Source organism: Ochotona princeps, chromosome 2, assembly GCF_030435755.1.
Source record: "Ochotona princeps isolate mOchPri1 chromosome 2, mOchPri1.hap1, whole genome shotgun sequence".
Classification (NCBI taxonomy): domain Eukaryota; kingdom Metazoa; phylum Chordata; class Mammalia; order Lagomorpha; family Ochotonidae; genus Ochotona; species Ochotona princeps.
The window spans coordinates 35,277,037-35,301,252 of record NC_080833.1 but is presented as its reverse complement, the minus strand read 5'-3'; the positions used below and the strand labels follow the sequence as shown (position 1 = coordinate 35,301,252).

At 40.9% G+C, this 24,216-nt stretch overlaps 1 protein-coding gene across 1 annotated transcript in view; it reads left to right on the top strand.

The window, feature by feature from the left end:
* The window catches only part of ZSWIM5 (zinc finger SWIM-type containing 5), a 144,950-nt gene that overhangs the window by 113,093 nt on the left and 7,641 nt on the right, over positions 1 to 24,216 (top strand). Inside the window, exons 5-11 of the mRNA XM_058680379.1 lie at positions 2,665 to 2,844; positions 6,561 to 6,737; positions 9,667 to 9,813; positions 10,285 to 10,422; positions 12,180 to 12,440; positions 12,950 to 13,085; positions 13,862 to 14,019. Of these exons, the coding sequence (XP_058536362.1) occupies positions 2,665 to 2,844; positions 6,561 to 6,737; positions 9,667 to 9,813; positions 10,285 to 10,422; positions 12,180 to 12,440; positions 12,950 to 13,085; positions 13,862 to 14,019 (1,197 nt within the window). The remainder of the gene's footprint in view (positions 1 to 2,664; positions 2,845 to 6,560; positions 6,738 to 9,666; positions 9,814 to 10,284; positions 10,423 to 12,179; positions 12,441 to 12,949; positions 13,086 to 13,861; positions 14,020 to 24,216) is intronic.

Here is a 24,216-nt window from a genome sequence, read left to right as displayed (position 1 = left end):
GGCACAGGCCTCTCCTATGGGTGCCAGTTCAAGTCCAAGCTGTTGCATTTCAAAACTAGCTCCCAGTTTATGACCTAGGGAAGCAGTGGAGATTGGCCCAAGTCCTTGGGCCCCTGCACCCACATGGAAGACCCTGGAGAAACTCTAGGCTCCCAGGTTAGACTAGTGCAGTTCTGGCATTATGATCATTTGGGGAGTGAGCCAGAGGATGGAAGAGTTCTCTGTCTCTCTCTCTCTCTCTGTCTGTCTGTCTCTGTCTCTCTCTCTGTAACTCTTGACTTTCAAGTAAAATAAAATAAATCTTTACGAAGAACTCTAGATCGATCAAATGAGTCAAAAGAACCCAAGTGCTTGAGCCAACATCTGCTGCCTTCCCAGGCTGCTTTTGGGAGAAAAACTTTTTGGAGACTAACACTCCAGTATGGGATGCTGGTATCACAAACTGGCTCAACTCAACACACCACAATTTTTTTAATGCAGTTTTTTAATGGTTTGGGGTTTTTTTTTATTGTTGTTGTTTTGTTTTGTTCATTATTAAGAGAAGCATAAGGAGAGAACTCTCATCTGGTGTTTCACTCCCCAAATATCCACAATGACCTGTGTGGGCCGGGCCAACACAAGAACTAGGAACTTAATCCAAATCTCCCATGTAAGCAACAGGAAGCCAATCACTTAAGACATCACCACTGCCTACGTTGGACTTCCCAGTAATATTGCCACCTCCTAGGGTCAACATTAGCAGGAATCTGGAGTCAAGAGCCGGGAGGACCATTTATCAAACTCTGGTACTCTAATATGGGACTTAGTATTTTAACTGCTACTCCAAATGCCTACACCAAGAAAGTAGGCAAACAAGTTAACTAGTAGTTTTCAAATCCAAGTTTTCTCCCTTGGAAAAAGAAAATAAGATTCAGGGACAAGCATGGTGGCCTAGTGGCTAAAGTCCTTGCCTTGCATGCCTGGGATCCCATATAGGTGCTGGTTTGTGTCCCAGCTGCCTTGCTTGCTGTCCAACTCCCTGCTTGTGGCCTGGGAAAGCAGTTGAGGATGGCCCAAAGCCTTGGGACCCTGCATCTATGTGGAAAACCTGGAAGAAGCTCCTGGCTCCTGGCTTCATTCTGGCCATTGTGGCTACTTGGGGGAAGTGAATCAGTGGACGGAAGATCTTTCTCTCTGTCTCTCCTCTTTGTATACCTGACTTTCCAATCAAAATAAATCTTTAAAAAAATATGTAAGATTCTACTATGTAGTAGGTAACAAACTAAACCCTTTACAAATGTTATTTCATTTAGTTCTCACAGGATCCTTACGGAATAGGTATTCCTGTTATCTCAAGTCCTTTTATAATATTTATTTATTTTTTAAAAAAGTTAAAGAGGGGCCCGGCGGCATGGCCTAGCAGCTGAAGTCCTCGCCTTGAACGCTCCGGGCTCTCATATGGACACCGGTTCTAATCCCGGCAGCTCCACTTCCCATCCAGCTCCCTGCTTGTGGCCTGGGAAAGCAGTTGAGGACGGCCCAATGCTTTGGGACCCTGCACCCGCGTGGGAGACCCGGAAGAGGTTCCTGGTTCCCGGCTTCAGATCGGGGCAGCACCGGCCATTGCGGCTCACTTGGGCGGACGGAAGATCTTCCTCTCTGTCTCTCCTCCTCTCTGTGTATCTGACTTTGCAATGAAAATAAATAAATCTTAACAAAAAAAAAATACAGATTGGAAAAGGTTCCTGGTTCCCAGCATCGGATCAGCGCGCACCGGTCCGTTGTGGCTCACTTGGGGAGTGAATCATCGGACGGAAGATCTTCCTCTCTGTCTCTCCTCCTCTCTCCGTATATCTGACTTTGTAATAAAAAATAAATCTTTAAAAAAAAAAGTTAAAGAGACATGGAGAAAGAGAGATCTTCCATGTGCTGGTTTACTCTACAAGTGGTCAAAACAGCTAGAGCTGAACCAGTCTGAAGCCAGGACCCAGGAGCTTCTTCTGAATCTCCCACATGGATGCAGGGGCTCAAACACTTGGACCATCTTCTGGTACTATTTCAGTGCTTCAGTAGGGAGCTGTATCAGAAGTGGAGCCACCAGAACTCCAGATGGTACATATGGGAGATGGCGCTGCAGACAACAGCTTTATTTATTTTGCACAGTAGGAGCCTCATTAGCTTAGTCTTAAAGTTAACAGATTTGAAAGTCGGGAACTCCAACTAGGCAAAACGTGAAACATTTTCTGAATACCTGCCTTTCAGTCCCATCCTTGAACTAAATGCCCTCCCTCTGTGCTGATCATATCTTCATCTTAACACTTGCCATATTCAGATAGCATTTATTTATTCTTCCATCTCCCCTACCAGACAGCCCATCCAAATAGGAACAGTACCAGGCTTTGACCATAGGAGGCTTAGTAAATATTTACTAAACTGCAGATTTGAGGTCAGATTTCAAACCCAAAGCCATCTTGTCCCTCATCACAGGAACTCACATCCAGTTATCAGATAGTCATTCTGTTTTAAGGAAACTTTGGAATGGGAAAATAAACTGTTTCCAAAAATCTTAGCAAATTGTTTTTATATTTGGACTCTTTTTGTACCACCTAAAAATAAAATGGAAATATTAAGGCTTTCATATGTCATAAGAAAGATGTCGGGAATGTGGATTGCTTTATTTTCCAGGGGCTTTATGGGTGTGCATAATTTTAAATCCACACTGCAAACTGGAGGAAAAATCCTGTTGGCTGCAGCAGCTGCAGAAATGGAGTGACCTGGATGTCTGTCCCTTGGAGGATGGGAACTACGGACACGAGCTGCCCAACATCACCAATGCACTTCCCCAGAATGCTAGTCACAGCCCAGGTGAGCCAAGAATCCTTCTAAGATCTTTGTACCTAGAACTTAAAAAAGTTAAAGGGAATAGCCCTAGAACAATGGTGGGTGGCAGTTGGATGCTAGGATTGTTTTCCTAAGTTAGAAAAATCTTTTGATTCTTCTTGAAATGGCAGACTTTAAATAAGGGTAAGCTTCTGTCTTTGACATTGGGATGCTATCCTTTGCCCCATCTAGAGTGTCTTTTAATAGTGCCTAGAATAATTTTTCTACTCTTCAAGTCCTTTATGTCTGAAATCTTGGCCCAAGTTGGGATGCATTTTTGCTCAAAAGATTTGTCTCAAGATAGACAGAAGGGCTCCCCAAAACAGCTTTACCAAGTGTCCTAACCATAGCCTCTTGTACTTATCTCTGATTCCCTAAAATTTATATAAATATCATATAGCTTGTTAAGGTCATCCTGCTAAGCTTTTGCCAGGATTCCTGCCCTATTGTAAGACAAATCCAACACAGTAACACTGTATCTTGCCTTTTGAGGCCACTGACCCACAGATGTCACTCAGCATTAGCATCAGATCAGTAGAGTTCATCTAACTCAGATAATTCTGTGTTGGGAACTGACTGTTCTTTAGCCCATAGAAAGCCTTTATTGGTTAAGAAACACTGATTTTTATACTTTGTCTCTTTTATTTTGATTGATAACTCTTTGGTATTTTTAATCTCATGGAAGATAATCACTTAAATTACTATTTTTGCTTGGTCATCTTTTACTCTACCACTATTATCTGTGTATTTATTTAGGACAAAATGAGACAAGTACAGGTGAAAAGTTTGCGATGTTACCACTGTTTTGATTGTACATTCTTGGCACTCTTCAAGCCTCCATCCACAGGAAGCATTCCTTTAGAATCACCTTTGAATGGAATAGAAAAGGCCAAGTGCATAGAAACACATGTCTTCAGCCTAGCAGTCTCTTCCTTATTACAATATCAGTTCTTCAGTACTGTTCTCCTTTGAAAATTTTGCTTCTTTTTTAGGTTTCTCAAGTTGTGATTGATGTATCTCCCTCTGGTGCTCTGCAGTTGTTCTCAGGGTTCTGGTTTTTTTTTTTTTTTGTCTGACACATTACATAGGAATTATCTCCTGAATCATAGATTGTTTTTCCTCTGCTCCTTGAGTTACTGCTGTGAGTATACAGGTACATTGTAATTTCTCCCATCCCAAAATACAAAATATATATAAATAACACTCTTGTGACTTCATTTGCTTCTCTAGTTACTAGTCTCTGAGGTCATAGAGATATGGTGATATAAATTGTCAAAGCTATTCAAAACAAGAGTATTCATTTTCAGTCTCCATTTCTTCTGCCCTTACTGTCTAGTGACTTTATTCCAGTCAGGCTTTCAATCTCACCACTATTGAAACAGCTATTGTCCTGGTTACTGTTGCTAATGCCTAACCTCGGGCTTAATTCCCAGTTGTAATCTTGCTTTACTTATCAGCGATTTTTTTTTTCTGTCAGCGATTTTAACACATCGATCACCGTCTTCTTGAAACATCTTTGTCGTTTGATTTCCAAGGTACTCTTCTCTTGGTTCTCCAATCTGCCATCTCTTCTCTACCTCTCTACTGTGATGGTCATGGTTCTGTCATCAGACTGAGACTTCTTCCATACTCCTGTGGTGATTCAGTTATTTCAATAATCTTCTCTGTGCTAACAACTCCCAAATGTATATGTTCTGCTCAGACCTTTCTTCTTACCTCCATTCTTGTGTATATAACTTCCTTTTTATAGTTCCACTTATTTATACTAATAAGGATCTCAGTAGAATTTCTTACTCTCAGCCTCCACCCAAACTTAGTATTCCTGCAACCTTTCCTATCTCTATAGATGGCAACTCTGTCTGGCACTGGGAGACAGTGGATTAAGCCGTAAGTTATAAGGCTACCATCCTATATTGGAGTGCCAAATTGAATCCTGGTTCGTTCACTTGTGATCTAGCTTCCTGTAAATATGCCCAGAAAGACAGTAGATGACCCATGTACTTGGACACCTGCCATCCATGTGGGAGACCAGCATGGAATTCCTGGCTCCTAGCTTCAGCCTGGCTGAGCCCTGGCTATTGTAACTGAGGAACGATTCAGTAGATGAAGATTCATATTCATTCTGTCTCTCTCACTCTCCCTCTCTCTCTCTCTCTCTCTCCCTCCCCTCTCCCTCCCTGACTTCCTCTCCTTATTGCTTTCTCTCCCTCCCTACATTTCCTCCTTCTTTTCTTTCCTCTTTCTCCTTCCCCACCCCCCCTTCTCTCTCTCTCTACTGATCTGCCTCTCAAATAAATAAATGCTTCTAAAAAATAACAGACTCTTCATCCTCTTTCTTCTTCACTCCATATCTAATCAATGAACAAGTCCTAGATAGTATTTACCTCCAGAATACATCCAAAATCCAACCATTTACCATCTCCACCACTTAGCTACTTTGGCCGGCTACTGTCATCTCTCATGAATGATTGCAGTATCCACATAACTCCTGCTCCTGCTTCTGTCCTTCCACTTATAATGTGTTCTCAATACTGTAGCCAGAGTTACCTCTTTGAAATGCAAAGATTGCCATAGTCTTTCACAGCCCTCCAGTAGTTTCTATTCTTACTCAAACTCATCTTTTACTCATGGCCTCCAAGCCTTCCATGATCTGGCCGTATCTGGCTCCACTCTTGCTTACTCTTACTGGCCCTCCTCACTGTCTTCCAACATTCCAGATAGACTCCTACTCCAGGACATGGCATTTCCTTCTGCTTCCTAATTATCCTTAAGGTTCAGCCCTCAGCACAAACAAATCTTTCTTCAAACATTACCTTATCAGCGACTTCTCTGTATAAGACAGTAGCACCCAGAACATACAGGGCTTCAACTCTTTTTCAGCCTTTAATATGAATTTTGTGAAAGTTTTTAAAACACTTAATCTGAAAAGTATCAGGCTATAAATGAAGTAAGGTATGAATTTGCCAGGGGAATTATGAAGCTATTTCTGTCTACTTCAAACCTTTTTAGGAGCGTTATTCATCATGATTGAGTACATGGGCACCACTGCCTCTCCTACCTTCCATGTAACTTTGGGTCCTGGGAAAAATTGGTCCTCTGTAGAAGGAAGAAGGCAGCCACGGATCTATGTAGAAAGATTTTTCCTGTATACAGCATAGACACACTAAAAGCTTATTCAAAGGGCAGATGTTACATCCTAGAGGATTAAGTCACCACCTGTAACTCCAGAATACTATTTTGGAATATTTGCTCAAGTCCTGGCTACTCTGCTTCCAAACCACCTTCCTGATTATGCACCTGGGAAGGTAGCAAAGGATGGCTCAAGTACTTGGGTCCCAGCCATCCATATGGGAAATCAAAATGGGGTTCCTGGATCCTGGCTTGAGCTTAGTTCAGCCCGGGCTGCTGCTGCCATTTGAGGGGGGGTGTGGGGAGGCGAACAGATGGAAAATCTCTGTATATGCCTTCCCTTCTCTGTGTTACTCTGCTTTGTAAATAAATAAATTAAGTCTGTTTTGTTGTTTGTTTTAAAATAAAAGCTTATCCAAGAAGAGGCAGAGAGACAGCATAACAGACACTTGGTCATTTGCTTTCATGCCCATGTATTGTTCTTCTGTCCAACCTCGCTCCTTTAAGATGACCCAGAGATTGATACTTCCAATTACCCGTCACTGTATGGCTGTATTTTTCCCTTTCCTCAGACTCTCTATCCAGACCAAGAAGAACAGTGTTCACTAGAGCCATTGAGGGCCGTGAATTACATTGGCAGGACAGCCACCTACAGCGAATAATCAACAGTGATATATACACAGCTCCTATCTGCCAGCAGGAAAGTGAGAGACTACTCTTCAATTCTCAAGGCCAGCCACTGTGGCTTGGTAAGTTATGGATGGTGTCAGAATCCGGTCTTATCTTGTACCCGGCCTAGCTCTGAGCCTCTGTATAGGTCCTAGCAACACCAGCTGCAGACTGACAGATTTCACATAGATCTCTTGTACTTTTACAAGGGACACAGGGTATTTATTCAAATGTTCTCAGCTGAGGCATAGTAATCTTGAGTAGGAATCCATGTCCTGTCTGCCTAGCTTTGCTAGGGGAAGGCAGTTACTACATCTTGTAGAGTATCAACAAGCCTGTACTCATCAGCTCACAGGCTCTCTCAATCAGCAGTGACTGTGTGCAATATTATATTTCATTCTGAAATTATATATTCTGCTTTAAAAGTACGAAGTTTGACATTTGAACTACTCTGTACTAATAGCTAGGACACAACTGTATGTCACCAAGCTATCTTCTTATCCTTCTTCTCATCTTCCTACTATCCATAATAATAGGACGGATCCATTCCATCAAGAGTTTAAACTCTGAAACAGTTTCCTGCTGCCTGTCAATCACTTTACCTTGACTTGGCCATAGCATGCCCATTCCAAAAGATATTCTATTTTTAATATTTGTTTGCTGAGTCTTAGCGAAAATGACTTAAATTTCTCACTGTCTTCTCCCAGTTCCCTTTCTTCATCCGTCACCCCATATTTTGTAGAGTCTGAAGCTGTCCATGTCATTTCTTTTTTAAAACTTATTTATTGGAAAGGTAGAGTTACAGAAAGAGGAGAGTGAGACAGAGAAGAGGTCTTCCATTCACTGGTTCACTCACCAAATGGCTGCATCAGCCAGAGCTGGACAAGTCCAAAGACAGGAACCAGGAGCTTCTTCCAGGACTCCCACATGGATACAAAGGTTCAGTGACTTGGGCCAACATTTAATGCCTTCCAGGCACTTCAGCAAGGACCTGGAGCAGAAATAGAGCAGCTGGGACTCAAAGCAACACCCCTGGGAAGCCAGCTCTGCAGGCAGAGGCCTGACGTACTATGCCATGGCACTGCCACATAGCAAACCATCCTAACACAAACTAACTACACTTATCCCTTTTTGCAGTGAGCCATCAATGTCCTAATTATTCCCATAAGGTCCAACCTCCCTCTCTCTTCTTTTTTTAAGATTTATTTTTATTGAAAAGTCAGATTTACAGAGAGAAGGAAAGACAGAAATATCTTAAAGATCTTCCATCCGCTGATTCACTTCCCAAGTGAAAGGCCAGAGCTGAGCCAGTCCGAAGCCAGGAGCTTCTTCCAGGTCTCCAGTGCAGGTGCAGGGTCCCAAGATTTTGGGCCATCCTTGACTGCTTTCCCATGCCACAGCAGGGAACTGGATGGGATACAAATTGGCACCCATACAGCATCCTGGCATTTACAAGGGGAGGATTAACCAATTGAACCATCACACTGGACCCAATGGATGGCGGCGTGGTCTAGCAGCTAAAGTCCTCATCTTGTACGCGCCAGGATCCCATATGAGTGCCGGTTCTAGTCCCAGCAGCTCCACTTCCCATCCAGCTCTCTGCTTGTGGCCTGGGAAAGCAGTTGAGGATGGCCCAATGCTTTGGGATCCTGCACCCATGTGGGAGACCTGGACGAAGTTCCTGGTTCCTGGCTGCAGATCGGCACAGCACCAGTCGTTGTGATCACTTGGAGAGTGAATCATTGGACGGAAGATCTTCCTCTCTATCTCTCCTCCTCTATATATATCTGTTTTGTGATAAAAATAAATAAATCTTAAAAAAAAGTCTGGAAAAATGTATGTGAAATTGAAAAGAGTGGTTATGTCTGATCTTTATATTTTTCTTATCTATTTTGAAATTTTATGCAATTATTTCTATAACTTTTAATGTTCTCTTTAAAACAAACCACAGAATAAACCATGAAGCTTGTTACAATTGTTCACCTATTTATAAACTGTTGGTAGTCTTTTGTCTCCAAGGTACATCAAAATTCCTTACATTGGTATTCTAAGCTCTCTAATGGGTTCCAGCAGTGGGTGTGTAGTTGAGCAGTTAAGAGCCTGCTAAGTCACCAGAGCCCCGTTTTAGAATGCCTGGGTTCAAAATGACTGTGACCCTTGGCTCCAGCTTTCTGCTACCACCAACCCTAGGAGACAGGGCGATAAGAGACCCATATTGAGTTCTGAGTTTTGGCTTCCATTGTAGACATTTGGGGAGTGAAGCAGATGGGAAATCTCCCTCTCTCAATCTTTCTCAAAGAAATGACTAAAATTGTAAAAAAAAAAAAAAAAAAAAAAAAGTCTTTACATTCTACACTAACTTTTCAGACTACCACATAACTTAACTCTACTTGTACCAAATTAATATAATCACAGTTAATGTGTTGTTTATACTTATCTGTATTTACTTACATGTTGCCAAGAGTATCTTTCTTGTTTACCTTCCACTTAAAATCTTGCCTGCCTTTCCAAGCCCAGCTCAGATATTATTCTCTCTGTGTTTCTGTCATGTCACGTCTTACCTAACTGTTTTTGTAATTATCTGTTCATGTATTATTCGTAAGCTCTTTGAGGGAAGTAATTATTTTTTTTCATCTTTCTGCCCCCTTTGTCCAGCACAGTACCTGGCATATACTAGGTTTGCACTAAATGTAGGATTAATAAATGAACAGGGTTTTCCTTTTAAGCAATCCTTTGTTACCTCCACTGGGTTCCCAGAGGACGTGTTCACATTTTGTTCTACTGTGTAGGAATCCCTTTTCTTTATCATCCCACCATGGCAAGCTTGCAAGGGAGCTCTTTCAAGGTGGCATCTATGACTGATTCACTTTTTTATCCCTAAAAGATAAAAACATAACCTTCTGTGTCAAATTTCAGGAACTGGACTGACCACAAACCCCATCTGTTGTGCATCAACTTTCCTGATTTGAAATTTTAATCATACCAAAATATTTTTGTCTTATCTGGCAGAGCATGTGCCTACAGCCTGTGCTCGGGTTGATGCCCTGCGTTCCCATGGCTATCCTAAAGAGGCCCTCAGGCTCACAGTGGCCATTATTAACACCCTGAGGTTGCAGCAGCAGAGGCAACTGGAGATCTACAAACATCAGAAGAAAGGTATGGTGGCTAAGAACTGTCCACCCCTTAGGCCTAAGACTGATGAGGAGTCTCAGAGGATACAAGGCCCAGATCCTAATTTTCACTTAAGTATCATAGCAGGCAAAAGGTGGGAATTCAAAAGCATTTCATCTGCTATGTAGAATGCCTAACTTGGGCCCTCTGAGTCCCAGTTTTCTTATCTGTAAAGTAGGAACAATGATACCTGCCTGCCTCCCTCCCAAGGCAGTTGGAATACTCCCTAGGGTCTGGCCTGAGAAGACCACTTTTAAACTGTAAAGTTGTATGCACTTTATACTACTGTCAGCCACAGAATGACCTTAAACAACTGGTTGGTGAACTTGTAACTTCCTGTCAACCTAAGAGAGCAAGGGAAGATTGGCTTTGGACTTGAGTCTGATGAGGAGACCCCGGCGGGGAAAGAGCAGTGTGTCTCTGTCGCTCTCTAAAACTCTGATTGCTTGTTTCCAGAACTGTTGCAGAGAGGAACTACAACCATCACAAACCTAGAGGGCTGGGTAGGCCACCCTCTGGATCCCATTGGCTGCCTTTTTCTCACTTTGACGGAGGCCTGCCGCCTGAATGCTGATGGCTATCTGGAAGTGTCAGGTACAGGGGTCAGCTGGAAACAAGCTAGCTCTGCCCGGAACAGCCCCCTTCTCCCTGCCATTCTCTATTCTACTCCTCCTTGCCTTTTAAAAATATATTTGTTTATTTTTATTTGAAAAGCAGATTTACAGAGAGAAGGAGAGACAAAAAGAGAGGACTTCCATCTGCTGGTTCACTGGCCTCAACAGCCTTGAGCCAAACTGATCTGAAGCCAAGAACCAGGAGCTTCTTTTGGGTCTCCCATGTGGGTCCAGAAGCCCAAGAACTTGGGCCATCCTCTGCTACTTTGCCAAGTAATAAGCAGGGAGTTAGAGTTTAAAAATGGAGCAGCTGGGACATAGCCAGCACCCATATGGGATGCCAGTGCTGCAGGCAGAGATTAGTGTGCTGTGCCACCACACCAGCCCAAAATCCTGTGCCTTTTTTAAACCTGTTGTACAACTGGGCTATCCCTGAGACATTTACTCAAGCTTCCTGCCTTTCCAACTTTACTTTCCTACCTTGAAGGCCAGCCCTTTCCTGCTTTCAAATTTTAGCTTGCCATATTTCCTTGATCCTCTCAGATCCCTACCATGAATAACTGAAGAATGTAGTTCAAGGGGATTAAGACAAGATAGAAGAATTTCAGGAATCAGAGGCCAATGTGTTAGAGTAGTCCAGTAGCAAGAAAAAACTTCTACCCACCAAGATTCTGTGTGTCCTTTGGAATTACATAATATTTTCTGGTTTCCTTTGAATTTTTTTTCCCACATCATAGTTTTGTACCAATTTTACAAATGAGTGATAGACTTTAGTAACATAACAGAGTCTCAAAATAACCAGAACAAGATAGAAGCAATTTATTCTGTTCTCAGTGATATCACTATATCATATAAATGCATCTGCTTTACTGTTTAACACACTATATTATGCTTTGCAACAAATAAATACCTCTGACTACCCTGTCGTCTATTGCAAAGCAGAAATTTTGACTTACCTATCTCTGTGTTCCTATCAGCATATCACCTGCCATTTAATAGTCTTCCTCCATAAATGGATGGATAAAGGGTAAGCTCGGTGACAGGACATAACATAGTAGACGTTGCAAGTATTAAAAAAATAAGAGTTCATCCAGATGGATTCAGATTTCTCTGGGTAGAGAAACAAAGGTTGACTTCCAAACAAGGTGGGGGTGCCTATGTCTTTCCTGCAGAGGAAACAGGCATATTTGGTCTATTTCACTGCACAGGGACCTTTACATCTGGAACACCTGAGATTTATTTGTTCAGAACTGAGCTGTACTTAGCTCCTCCCATACGCCAGGTTTTGGAGATATCTAGAGCAATAAAATCATCTCATCGCTTGCTGGGGTGGGGAACATCTGGCCTGCAGGTCATATAAGGCCTCCAAAATCATTTGGTCTGGCCTACCAAGGCAAATTCTGAGTATTTATAGAAGGTTAATTTTTAAGTTGATAACCTTATCCCACCCATTAATAATGTTATAAATATCCAAATGGCCCTTTACAGAAGAAAGATTCCCCACCTTTGGGGATGTTCACACCCTAGAGAAAGAAACAGACAAAAATCAGATAGCTACGGCATGTACTAGCAAAAGATGAGTATAAGATTTCCCCTACTAGCCTAGCCAGCTCCTGTATTAGAAAGGAGGTAGGAATTTTTGTGACTCTGTGTTACTTTTTCCAGTATGTTTTCCTTAGTGCTCTACCGACCTGACTCTACTTCCCCTTGTGCTAACTATTGACCTGTTGCCCTCAGATATGAATGAAAGCAGACTCCCTATATACCAGCATGTATCAGTAGCTACGGGCTGCTCAAACAGCAGTGAGTCCTATTTGTCATTGGCCCTGGAAGTTGCTCTTATGGGTATGGGTCAACAGAGAGTCATGCCTGAAGGCCTGTATGCACAGGACAAGGTGTGCCGTAATGAGGAACAGCTCCTGAGCCAACTCCAGGAACTGCAACTGGATGATGAACTGGTACAAACACTGAGGAAGCAGTGCATCTTACTCCTGGAAGGTAACTAGAGAGAGATTTATTGTCCAGAGTCTTTGATTTGTGGCCTTGAGCTCTGTTATAAAGATAAAAATTATTTGAAAGGCAAGAAGAATAACAGCTCCCATTGGCTCGTTCACTCCACAAATGTTCACAGTGCCCAGTGGGAGGAGGCAAGCAGGGAGCTTCATCCAGGTATTCCCAGCAAGTGGCAGGAACCTAAATACTGGAGCCATCCCTGATGCCTCTCAGAGCCTGCATAAACAAGAAGCCTTTGGATTCAGAGCCAGAATCAAGAAGCCATGTTCTTCAGTATAAAAGGAAGGCATCCTAGTTAGGCATCTTAACTGATAGGCCAAGTGCCTGCCCCTAAGCTCACTTTTTAAAAGTGAATGGCCATGGGAATTTTTACAAAAGTATAGTGAACATTTCTACAACTAGCAGATACGTGTAGTATCCTGGGGCTCTCATCTCCAGGCTGATAAGTGGAAGCGGACTGATAAATAACTGACTGGCTCATCTTTTTCCTGCAGGAGGCCCTTTCAGTGGTCTGGGCGAAGTCATCCACCGAGAGAGTGTTCCCATGCATACCTTTGCCAAGTATTTGTTCTCCGCTCTGCTGCCTCATGACCCGGACCTGTCCTATAAGTTAGCCTTACGTGCTATGAGGTAGGTAGTCCTTCCCCCGTCTACCTGCCTGTACCAACAGGAAGTCTCCAATGCTCTTTTATTCTTTGGTTCGACTTTAACCTGTTTCCTCTGTTGTTTCTGTGGCCTGCCACCCAGCCTACTTTAGAATGACTCCGGTATCTTCATGTAGTCATTCATGGGATTTCTTGTTACAGACTTCTTGTCTCTCTCTCTGGCCATACTTGTAGATTATTTAAGGAACCGCTGAGATGTTCATCAGTACAGAACACCCAGGGCCTGAGTCTCCCTTTCATGGGACCACTGAGGCAGCATGAGAAGCGTTCGAGCTCTTCCGAAGCTCAGCTGAGTCATGGTTCTCAGGCACAGATCCCCAGAGGAATTTGAGTGAAGCAGAGATAAATATGTTTACCCCAGGACTTCAGTTTTGGGCATCTTGCTTCCAAACTAAAAAGGGCAGGTAGAACTCCTGGATACACACACCAGACAGAAGAATTATAGTTAGATCATAAGGCTGAGAGAAACTCCTCAGCCAAAACAAGTATTTCGTATATACTTTAAAAAACAAATGACTCTATGGCTCAAACCTCATTTTAAACTGTTTTGCAGTGGGGCCTGTTCACCTGGAGTTCTGCAAGTGCCTTTAACTTACCTTGTGTAGGTGTATAACAATGGACTAAACAGTTTCAAAACTCTTACTTTTTCTTCCCCAATTCCTGCCCAGAATATACGTCTCTAAGGTGGCTCAGAATGTCCAGGTCTCAACTGTGAATGATAACTCTTTCTGCATCTTCTAGGTTACCTGTTCTAGAAAACTCTGCTGCTGCAGGCGACACTTCTCACCCTCACCAAATGGTGTCTGTGGTGCCCAGCCGTTATCCTCGCTGGTTCACTCTTGGACATTTGGAATCACAGCAGTGTGAACTAGCTTCCACCATGCTGACTGCTGCCAAAGGTGAGTGTGGATAGACCTCAGGCTCCTGCCCACCCATGGCCTCTCAAAAGGAAGACTGCAGTCTCAGGGGAAGAAAGCTGTTGGCTCTTCCTCAACCGTTCAGAGTGATAGGGAAAGACTGTCACATTGATTTCTGTCACTAGAAAGAGCACTTGTCGCCAAGCCAAAACCTTGCCCTAATGAAAGGTTACAGGACAATGAATATATATATAATTAGATGGGTTTTTAAATGATTTGTAAATCTAACCTTCCACATGATTAAGTTCCATGTGAGGTAAATGTTTGTGAGTCTTAATTGCAAAGTCTGCAAGTTAAGGATCATTGTCGTTGACCTGTCAGCCTCCCAGGACCTTTGAAAGATCCTATAAAGTGAATCTCTGATAGGTGCGAGAGCTTGCAATTCCTCCAGAAAAAATGCAATACAGACTGATTCTTGGGTCTTCAACTTTATATGCATCTTGTTAACTATGCAAGTTTCCCTACAAAAAAAAAAAAACAAGAAAATAAACCTCTGTATGGTGAGCTACTGTGGATTCTTGTGTATTTTGTACCAGACAACTGCATGGATTTTTGAAAAATATTTTTATCTTAAAATCTTCCCCTTGCAAGCACTGGGATTCCCATATGAGCACTAGTTTGTGTCCCATCCAGCTCCTTGCTTACATCCTGGAAAAGCAGAGGATGGCCCAAAGCCTTTGGACCCTGCACAGATATGGGAGACCCAGAGGAGGCTCCTGGCACCTGGCTTCGGATCAGCTCATCTCCAGCCATTGTGGCCATTTGGAGATGAACCAGCAGATGGAAGATCTGTTTCTCCTTCTTTCTGTAAATCTACTTTTCCAATAAAAGTAAATAAATCTTTTTTAAAAATAACTTTATGTTACATGTTAGCATTATGAGAAAATGCATACTCATTGTAGAGAGGGTAAAAAAGATACAGACAGATCTATGTCAAGATTATTAACAAAGAAACGATTAGATATTTCACAGAAAAATTGGCCCGGCAGCGTGGCCTAGCAGCTAAAGTCCTCGCCTTGAACACGCCGGGATCTCATATGGGCGCCAGTTCTAATCCCAGCAGCTCCACTTCCCATCCAGCTCCCTGCTTGTGGCCTGGGAAAGCAGTCGAGGACAGCCCAAAGACTTGGAACCATGTACCCATGTGGGAGACCAGGAGGAAGCTCCTGGCTCCTGACTTCGAATTGGCTCAGCTCCAGCCATTGTGGCCATTTGGGGAGTGAACCATCGGACAGAAAATCTTCCTCTCTGTCTCTCCTTCTCTCTGTAAATCTGACTTCCCAATAAGAATAAATAGATCTTTAAAAATAAAAAAATAAAAAATAAAGCTTTGCTGAGAAAATTTAAAGACATGAATAAAGGAAAAGACATAACTGTGTGTGTGGATTGACATACTCGGTATTAAGATATTGGTTCTCTGCAAATCGACCTATAGCTTCAGTGTCATCTCAGTGGACTTTTTGGGTAGAAAATCCTGATATGGTAACACAACAGACTAGAATAACCAAAAACAACTTTGCAAAAGAAGAGTAAAGTCAGAATTCTAGTACTGCCTGATTCTGAGATTGCTAATAAAGCTATGGTAATAAGGGGGCAGGGAGGAAAGGGAGAGTGAGAGTGACATCCCTGAACCCAATGGAACTATGTCATGAAAAATAAATAATTAAATGGAATTAGGTAGAAAAATAAAAAGTTATGGTAATCCGTACTATGTAACTTACTACAAACATAGGCAAAGGGTATAGTACCAAAATAGACTTTTCTGTGTGTATTTTGATAAAGGCCCAAAGCCAGTTTAGTTGAGAAAATGGATTGTCTTTTCAACAAAAGATGATCCATATGTTTAAAAAATGACTTATACTGAATCAAGAACACCAATGTGAAGTCATAAAGACTTTTAGAAGACAACACAGACAAAATCATTTTAAATTTGAGTTGGAAAAGGTTTCTTAACACTAGAAGTACAATTTACACAAGGAAAATTGATAAATAAGACTTGTCAAAATTAAGAATTTATACTTTGTGAAAATCATTGTTGAAAATGAAAACATGAGCCAGAGACTGGAAGAAATATTTACAAGTCATATGCTTCCAAAATGCGTAAAGAACTCTGAAACTCAGAAATGAGAAACCAAACAATCTTTTTTTTATGGACAAAGAGCTGAGCAGACATTTGGTTGAAATTCTGGTTGAAATTAAGAAAATGAAAAGATGCCCAATATCACCAGTCCTTAGAGAAAGGCAATTAAAACCACAGTAAGAAAATTGCTAAAATTTCAGATATGAAAAACCTGACTGTAGCAAGGGTTGGCAAGGATGTAAAACAACTGGAGTTCTCGTACCTGCTGGTGGTAATGTAAATGGCACAGCCCCTGGGAAGTCATTTGGTAGTTTCTTCAAAAGATACCTACGCATATGATCTAGTCATTTAACTCCACCAAAAAAAATGTAAGGGATAAACAAACTATGATGTCATTATTCAAAGGAATATTTTTTAGCAATAAGAGCACAGTATACATGGGTGAATCTCTAATTATCCTAAATGAGATAAGCCAAATCAGAGAAGCACAGTACATATTGTATGATTCCATTTCTATAAAATTCTAGGAGCTATATACTGTAGTGTCAGAGGGCACATCAGTGATTCTCTAGGAATAGAAACTGAAGCAGATTAAGACTTTGTTACAGAGGTCACCAGTGGGATGACACATACATTCATCACCAAGGTTGTGGTGATGCTTTTTTTTGGGCATATACATAAGTCAAAATTGGATCCTGTCCAAAAAATGTATCAAATTGTGTTATCAAATATATATATATACTGATTATTTTGCATCTGTTACACCCCAATAAATGCAATAAGATAAGGATAGCCCATTATTAGGATTCACTGAGTTCAATTTTTATAGGCATTTGTGAATGTTTAACTAACACAAATAAGTGGAGTTGAATACCAGCTGGTAAGTGTGGAAGGAATGATGATTGATAATAGAACTTTTGACAACCATGTGAGACTTAATTCAACTACAGAATATAAATGGATGGTAAAGCCAGCAGGTATTCAATTGATAAGGAACGGGATACTAACATTCTGCTGAAACATCTCTCCACAAAGTACTTATCAATTATTATAGGAAAATGTATTTCTTTACAATAGAGAGAAAGAAGACAGACATCACTTTAGTGATCACAGTAATCAATAATGGCAAGTAAAAATCATCAGCAATTAGGGAACAATATAAATTCAGCATTAATTTTGTGACATTTCAACCAAAAATATAAACCTACTTCTAATCATGAATTAGCCGCAGGCATACTTATTATTAATTATATATTATAAAATAATTAGTCTGCAAAAGCATCAAGACCTTGAATGTCAAGGAAAAATAAAGTTTTCCAGTTTCAGGAAGACTTAAAGAGGCATGAAAAAATAAATGCAACTCTGAATGATCTCATATAAAATAAAGGACATTACTGGCACAATTGGTGGAACTCCAAAGAAGTCTGTGGTATAAATAAATATCACTGTTAATTTCATGATTTTGATGGTTGTGTTGTAAATATGAAAAATAGTGTTGGAGCCAACATTGTGAAATAGTGTCTGTTAGAAATATATTTTACAGTATTCAAGAGTGATGGAATATCCAATTATTCACTTTCAAATGGCTCAAAAAAAAGAAAAGATTTCTCTTGATACAATTTTTAAGTTTGAAACTCTGTAAAATAAAAGGAAAAAATTTCATAAAACTTTGTGTTGGCATAGATGTGGAGAAATGACAGTTCTTTTACGTTGCTGATGGGATTGACAATATCAAAATTAAAACACGTCCTAGGGACCAGTGCTGTGGCACCACAAGCTGAGCCACAGCCTAAAGTGCCAGCATCCCACATGAATGCCCGTGTTGAGCCCTGGCTTCTCCACTTTGGATCCAGATCTGTGCTAATACTCATGAAAAAGCACTGGAAGATGACCCGAATGCTTGATCCCCTGGAGCCATGTGAGAGACCTGGAGTAAGCTCCTAACTCCTGCCTTAGGCCCGGCCCACCTCAGCCGCTGTAGTCGTCTGGGAAGTAAACCAGTGCATGGAGGATCTCTCACACTCTCTCATGTCTCTGTGACTCTGCCTTTGAAATAAATTCTTTCTGAAAGTAGATCTTTTTTGTTTAAAAAGACAAAATGCTCATCCTTTGACCCAAAAATTTTACTTCCAGGATTACCTAACAAATATGTATATATGCAGATGTGTAAGTGATGCTTTTACATGGTTACCTCAACATTTTTGATAGTTGCAAAGTGTTTGAAAAATTCTAAATTCAACAAGATAAACCCATTATGTTAAGTCCAAAATCTCAGAATCTGAAAAATTTGAAAAACCAACCATTTTTCCCCATAAATTTGACAGCTTTTAAAACCTAACCTCAGCTGACATGAGGAGTTTGTTTTTTCTTAACAGTTTTATTAGTCACCAACACCCCTGCTGTTCACTAATATTTGTGTGGCCTTTTAAAAAATTAATGATGTGGATATTTTGTCAGCTTACGTTTAAATTTCCTGTGAAAGTGTCACAAAAATCAAAGTTTTTCTGTGAGTAAAAGGAAGAAAATGACATTCTGTGATTATCAGTGGCACAGAAAATAGTGCCAAAGCTTGGTCATATGCAACTTTCTCAGTGTAGTGTAGAAATCAACAGCACATGGAACTTGAACAAAGTAGACAAACTATTAGAAACGCTACAGGCACAACAGAGATCAGAAATGAAGAAGAGTAGAAAAAGCTTCCAGAGAGCAAAAAATGAAGATGCTGATATAACTGTGATTGAATGGATTCAGTAGTGAAGCATTGTGAGTACCTGGTTTGTTGTTCACTGAACAGCCTAGAGTGTGCCATGAATAAGCATTGATTGAGTACTGGATATCACAAGATAAGTTACAGAAATTTAAGAAGTATCATGATATATCGATCCATCATTCCCACTACAGAACATATATAAAAGAAGTAAAATTAAGAGTGGTCATCGTGGCACAGCGGATTTAACTACCAGCTGGAACACCTCATCCCATATTGGAGTGTTGTTTGAATGCCAGCTACTCTGCTCCCTTTCCAGCTCCCTGCCAGTGCATCCTGGGAGATAGCAGACGATGGCTCAAGTGCTTCGGCCAGTTTCAGATGGAGCTCTTGCCTCCTGGCCTCAGCCTAGCACAGGCCTTCTGCTGTGGGCGTTTGGGGAATGAACTAGCAGAGGAAAGATCCCCCGTTCTCACTGGGTCTTTCAAACGGTGAAAATAAATTTCAAAACATTTTTAAATGAAATCAGTATGATGAACAGATATTTGCACTCCCATGTTTATTGCAATTCACACTAGCCAAGCTATGGAATGATATAGCAATGTGTGAATCTGGAGAATATTATAGGTATTAAAATAAGCCATTCACAGAAAGATTAGTACCACATGATCTCATTCATATATGAAAACTAAAACAGTAGATCACATGGAAGTAGAAGAATGATAGTTACCAATGGATGGTTCAGGATTAAAGACAGATACTGGTCAAAGCATGCAAAATTTTATTTGGAAAGGACAAATAAACTAAAGTGAGTTCTTGTATATATGATGTGGTGCTATACTGAATGCACTTTTTTTTTAAGATTTGTTACATGTGTTTACTTAGAAGGCACAGTGAAAGAGGGAGATCTTCTGTCTACTAATTCGTACCCCAGATTCCTGCAAAAGCCAGGACTGGGTCAAGCCAGAGCCAGGAGTAGGACACTCCATCCATATCTCTTACATGGATGGGACAGACTCAGGTAACCTGGAGTCATCATCTGCTGACACATTAGCAGAAAATTAGACTGGAAGTGAAGGATTCAAGACGCAAACACCAGACACTACAGTATGGGATGTAGGCTTCCCAAGTGGCAACTCAGCCCTCTGTGCCACAGCACCCACCATCCATATATATATATTTTTTTATTATTACAAAGTCGGATATACTGAGAGGAGGAGAAATAGAGAGGAAGTGGAGCTGCCGGGATTAGAACCAGCAGCCATATGGGATCAAGGCGAGGACCTTAGCCACTAGGCCACGCCGCCGAGCCCCATATATGTTTTTTTTTTAAGGAATTATTTTTTTATTGGAAAGGCACATATAGACAGAGAGGAGGAGAGACAGAGAGGAAGATCTTCTGTCCAATGGTTCACTCCCCAAGCAGCTGCAACGGCTGGAGCTGAGGCAATCTGAAACCAGGAGCCCAGAGCCTCTTCCTGGTCTCCCACGTGGGTACAGGATCCCAAGGCTTTGGACCATCCTCAGCTGCTTTCCCAGGCCACAACAGGAAGCTGGATGGGAAGCGGGGCTGCCGGGATTAGAGCTGGCGCCCATATTGGATCCCTGTGCATTCAAGACAAGGACTTTAGCCGCTAGGCTATCGCACCGGGCCCTCTCCATATATATTTTAAATCATCCCTGGATTACTGATTATACCTAGTATAATGTAAATGTTACCTAACTAGTTGTTTTATTTTATTTTATTCAAATCAGGCACATTTTGGAATATTTTTACTTTGTGTTTGGTTGAATTTGTGGATTCAGAACCCATTGGGAATGAAGGATCCAATGTATTCTGGAAACTAAAAAAATTAAAAGAAATTAAATTTTAGAATACAAACAAATGGAAAAACATCTCTGTTCACAAATTTGGTAGGAAGCATTGTTTAAAATGTCCATATAAGACAGTCTACAAATTCAGTGGATTCCTTTGAAAGACCAGTGGCATTTTTATTGAAATAGAAAACAAAGAGTTCTTCAATTCATTTGGAACCACAAACAGCCAAATTAGACTTGAGAAAGAACAAGCTGGAGGTGTTGGACTTCTTGATTTCAAGTTACATACCAAATCTACTGTAATCAAGATAGTTTAAAGTGTGTACAAAAGACTTAAGCAGACATTTCTTCAAAGAAAACATAAAAAATGATCATTAAGCCCAAGAAAATGTGTTCAATATTGTTATTAACCATTAAATAAATGCAAGTCAGAGACCACAGTTATATACCCCTAGGATGACTATCCATCAAAAAGTAGAAAATAAATATTTGGGGGATTTCGAGAAGTTGAAACCATGGCACATGGACAGTAGGAATGTAAAGTGGATGGAGCCACTAGGGAAAAATAGTTTCATAATTTCTCAAAAAGTTAAAGAGAATTACCATGACCCAACAATTCCATTCCTAAGTATATATCCAAAAGAATTATAAACAGGGACTCAGATATATGTGTCAGCGTTTCAGAATTATTCACAATACCAAAAGTTGAAAACAACCCCAGGGTTTATTAACATGTAATGGGTGTACACAGTAGAAAATATTTCATCGTAAAGAATAATTAAATTTTTAACATTTATTTATTTATGTGGAAGAGTTACACAGAGAAAGAGAGTGCTTCCATCTGCTGGTTTACTTGCCACAGCCAGATTTGGACTAGGCTAAAGCCAGCATCTTCATCTAGGTCTTCCGTGTGTGGCAGGGACCCAAGTACTGGGGCCATTTTCCACTGCTTTCCTAAGAATATTGACAGGAAGCTGGATCAGGAGTGGAGCAGCTCAGACATGAGCCAGTACCCATATGGAATGCCAGCATCCCGGGTGGTGGCTTAACTTTCTACAGCACTACACTGGCCCCAAGAGTGAAATTGTTATAATCTATATGTATGCACTCTTTAATTAGAGATAGGGGAAATAAGCCAGGTACAAATGAATAAATATTATATGATTCTTCTTACGTGAGACACCTAGAATAGGCTAGCCTTAGAGACAGGGAGAAGTTAGGGGCTACCAGGTGCTGGAAGGAGGCACCCAAGAGCTAGCTACTGTCTGTGTAGAGTGGACCAGCAGCCAAAACATCCTCTCTCTCTCTCTCTCTCTCTCTCTCTCTCTCTCTCTCTCTCTTCAACTCTAATGTGATAAATACATCTTTAAAAGGTAATAAAAAAAAAACAAAGGCACAGTGTTAAACAGGAAGGAATGTGCTGGACTGCATTTTTATCCTAGTACCATTGGACAGATATTTGATTTCTTTGTAATTGACCTTATATGTTTTATCTTTTCAGGTATTTTATTTTCTCCCAAAAACAGAGACCCAGGCCTTAGAAAAGGAAAAAGAAAAAAGAACAGATTTCCCAATATGTGTTGTTAACACTCTGGTGCTCTCTCCTTTCATATTATACCAGCTAGGTATACTGAAAACAAGAGACTGGAAAATGATACTCTCCCAGCAAAGTATGCATGCTAATTTAGCCAGTTTGTCATTTTGCTTCTCTTTAAAATCATTTTTTAAGATTTATTTATTTATTTGAAGGCAGAGTTAAAAAGAGAGACACAGAGTCTTACGTGTGCTGGTTAACTCCTCAGTGACCGTAATGGCCAGGACTGGGCCAGGCAAAAGCCACGAGCCCAGAACTTCTATCCAGGTCTCCCACAAAGATGGCAGGGACACAAGGACTTGGACCAACTTCCACTACTTTCCCAAGTTCATTAGCAGGGAGCTGGGTCGAAAGTGGAGCATGCAGAGCTCAAAACAGCACTGTTTTGGCATGCCCGCAGCATAGGCAGTGTCTTAAGGTACTGTGCTACAACACTGTCCCCTAGTTTGTTTGTTCGTTTGTTTGTTTGTTTGTTTTTTAAGATTTATTTATTTTTATTGCAAAGTCAGATATGCAGAGGGGAGGAGAGACAGAGAAGATCTTCCATCCAATGATTCACTCCCCAAGTGACTGCAACGGCCGGTGCTGAGCCAATCCGAAACCAGGAGGCTGGAACCTCCTCCAGATCTCCCACATTGGTGTAGGATCCCAAGGCTTTGCGCCATCCTCGACTGCTTTCCCAGGCCACAAGCAGGGAGCTACATGGGAAGCAGGACTGCTGGGATTAGAACCGGTGCTCATATGGGATCCAGGTATGTTCAAAGCAAGGACTTTAGCTGCTAGGCTATCGCATCAGGCCCTAAAGTTATTTTTCTAACAGATTTCTTCACAATTAACAACAAAAAATAAAGGGATAGAGAACAACATACCATGCTAACACAATCAAAAGAAAGCTGGAGTACTGTAATTTTTTTTAGTTTTATTTTTGACAATCTTTACATAGTTAATTAGGGTAAAAAAGTTCAAGGGCTATTGGAGTACTGTAATTTTAAACAAGGCAGATTTCAATATAGAAAATTCTTAGCGATAAAGATTAGGTTCCAAAAAAGACTTAACAATCTTTAACGTGCATATATTTAACAACAAAGCATAACAATACACAAGGCAAAAATTGGTAGAACTGCGAAGAAAAATGAACAAGACCACTGTAATGGAGAATTCAACACAGATGGATCCAGTAGGCATAAAATCAGGATATATTTGAACTGAATAGTATCTTCAGTTAACTGAATTCAATGACATTATGGAATATTTTACCAAACAACAGCAAAAAACACATTCTTCCCCAGGCACAATCACCAAGAGAGACCACATTTTGAGCTGCAAAGCATACCTTAATAAATTTAAAGAGATTACAATGAATAATTTAGAAAAAATGGGAGGCACTCTTAGGCCACAGAGAAGTTCAACTAGAAATCAATAAAAAAAAAAAAAGCTGGAAAAATCCAAAAATATCTGGAGGTGAAACAGTACATTTTGAAATAACACATGAATCAAACAAGAAGTGTCAAAAATATTCAAACATTTTGAACCACATGAATTAAAATACAGCTCATCAAAATGTGTGGGATGCAACAAAAACAGTGCTTAGATGGAAATCTGTAGGATTGAGTATACATTTTAGAAAATACAGGTTTTAGGGCCATCGCAGTGTCATAGCCAGTAAAGCCACTGCCTGCTACACCAGTATCCCATATGGACACCAGTTCCAGTCCCAGCTGTTTCATTTCCAATCCAGTTCCCTGCTAATGCACCTTAGAAGACGAGGAAAATAGCCCAAGTGCTTAGGTCCCTGCACCCGCGTGGGAGACCAGAAAGGCTGCTGGCTCCTGACTTTGGCCTGGCCCGACTCTAGCTGTTGTGGCCATTTGAGAAGTAAAGCAGTGAACAGAAAATCTCTCTCTCTTTCTCTCTGCAGCTCTTGCCTTTACAACAACAACAACAAAAAAGTATTTCAAATCAGTAACATTCCACATTAGA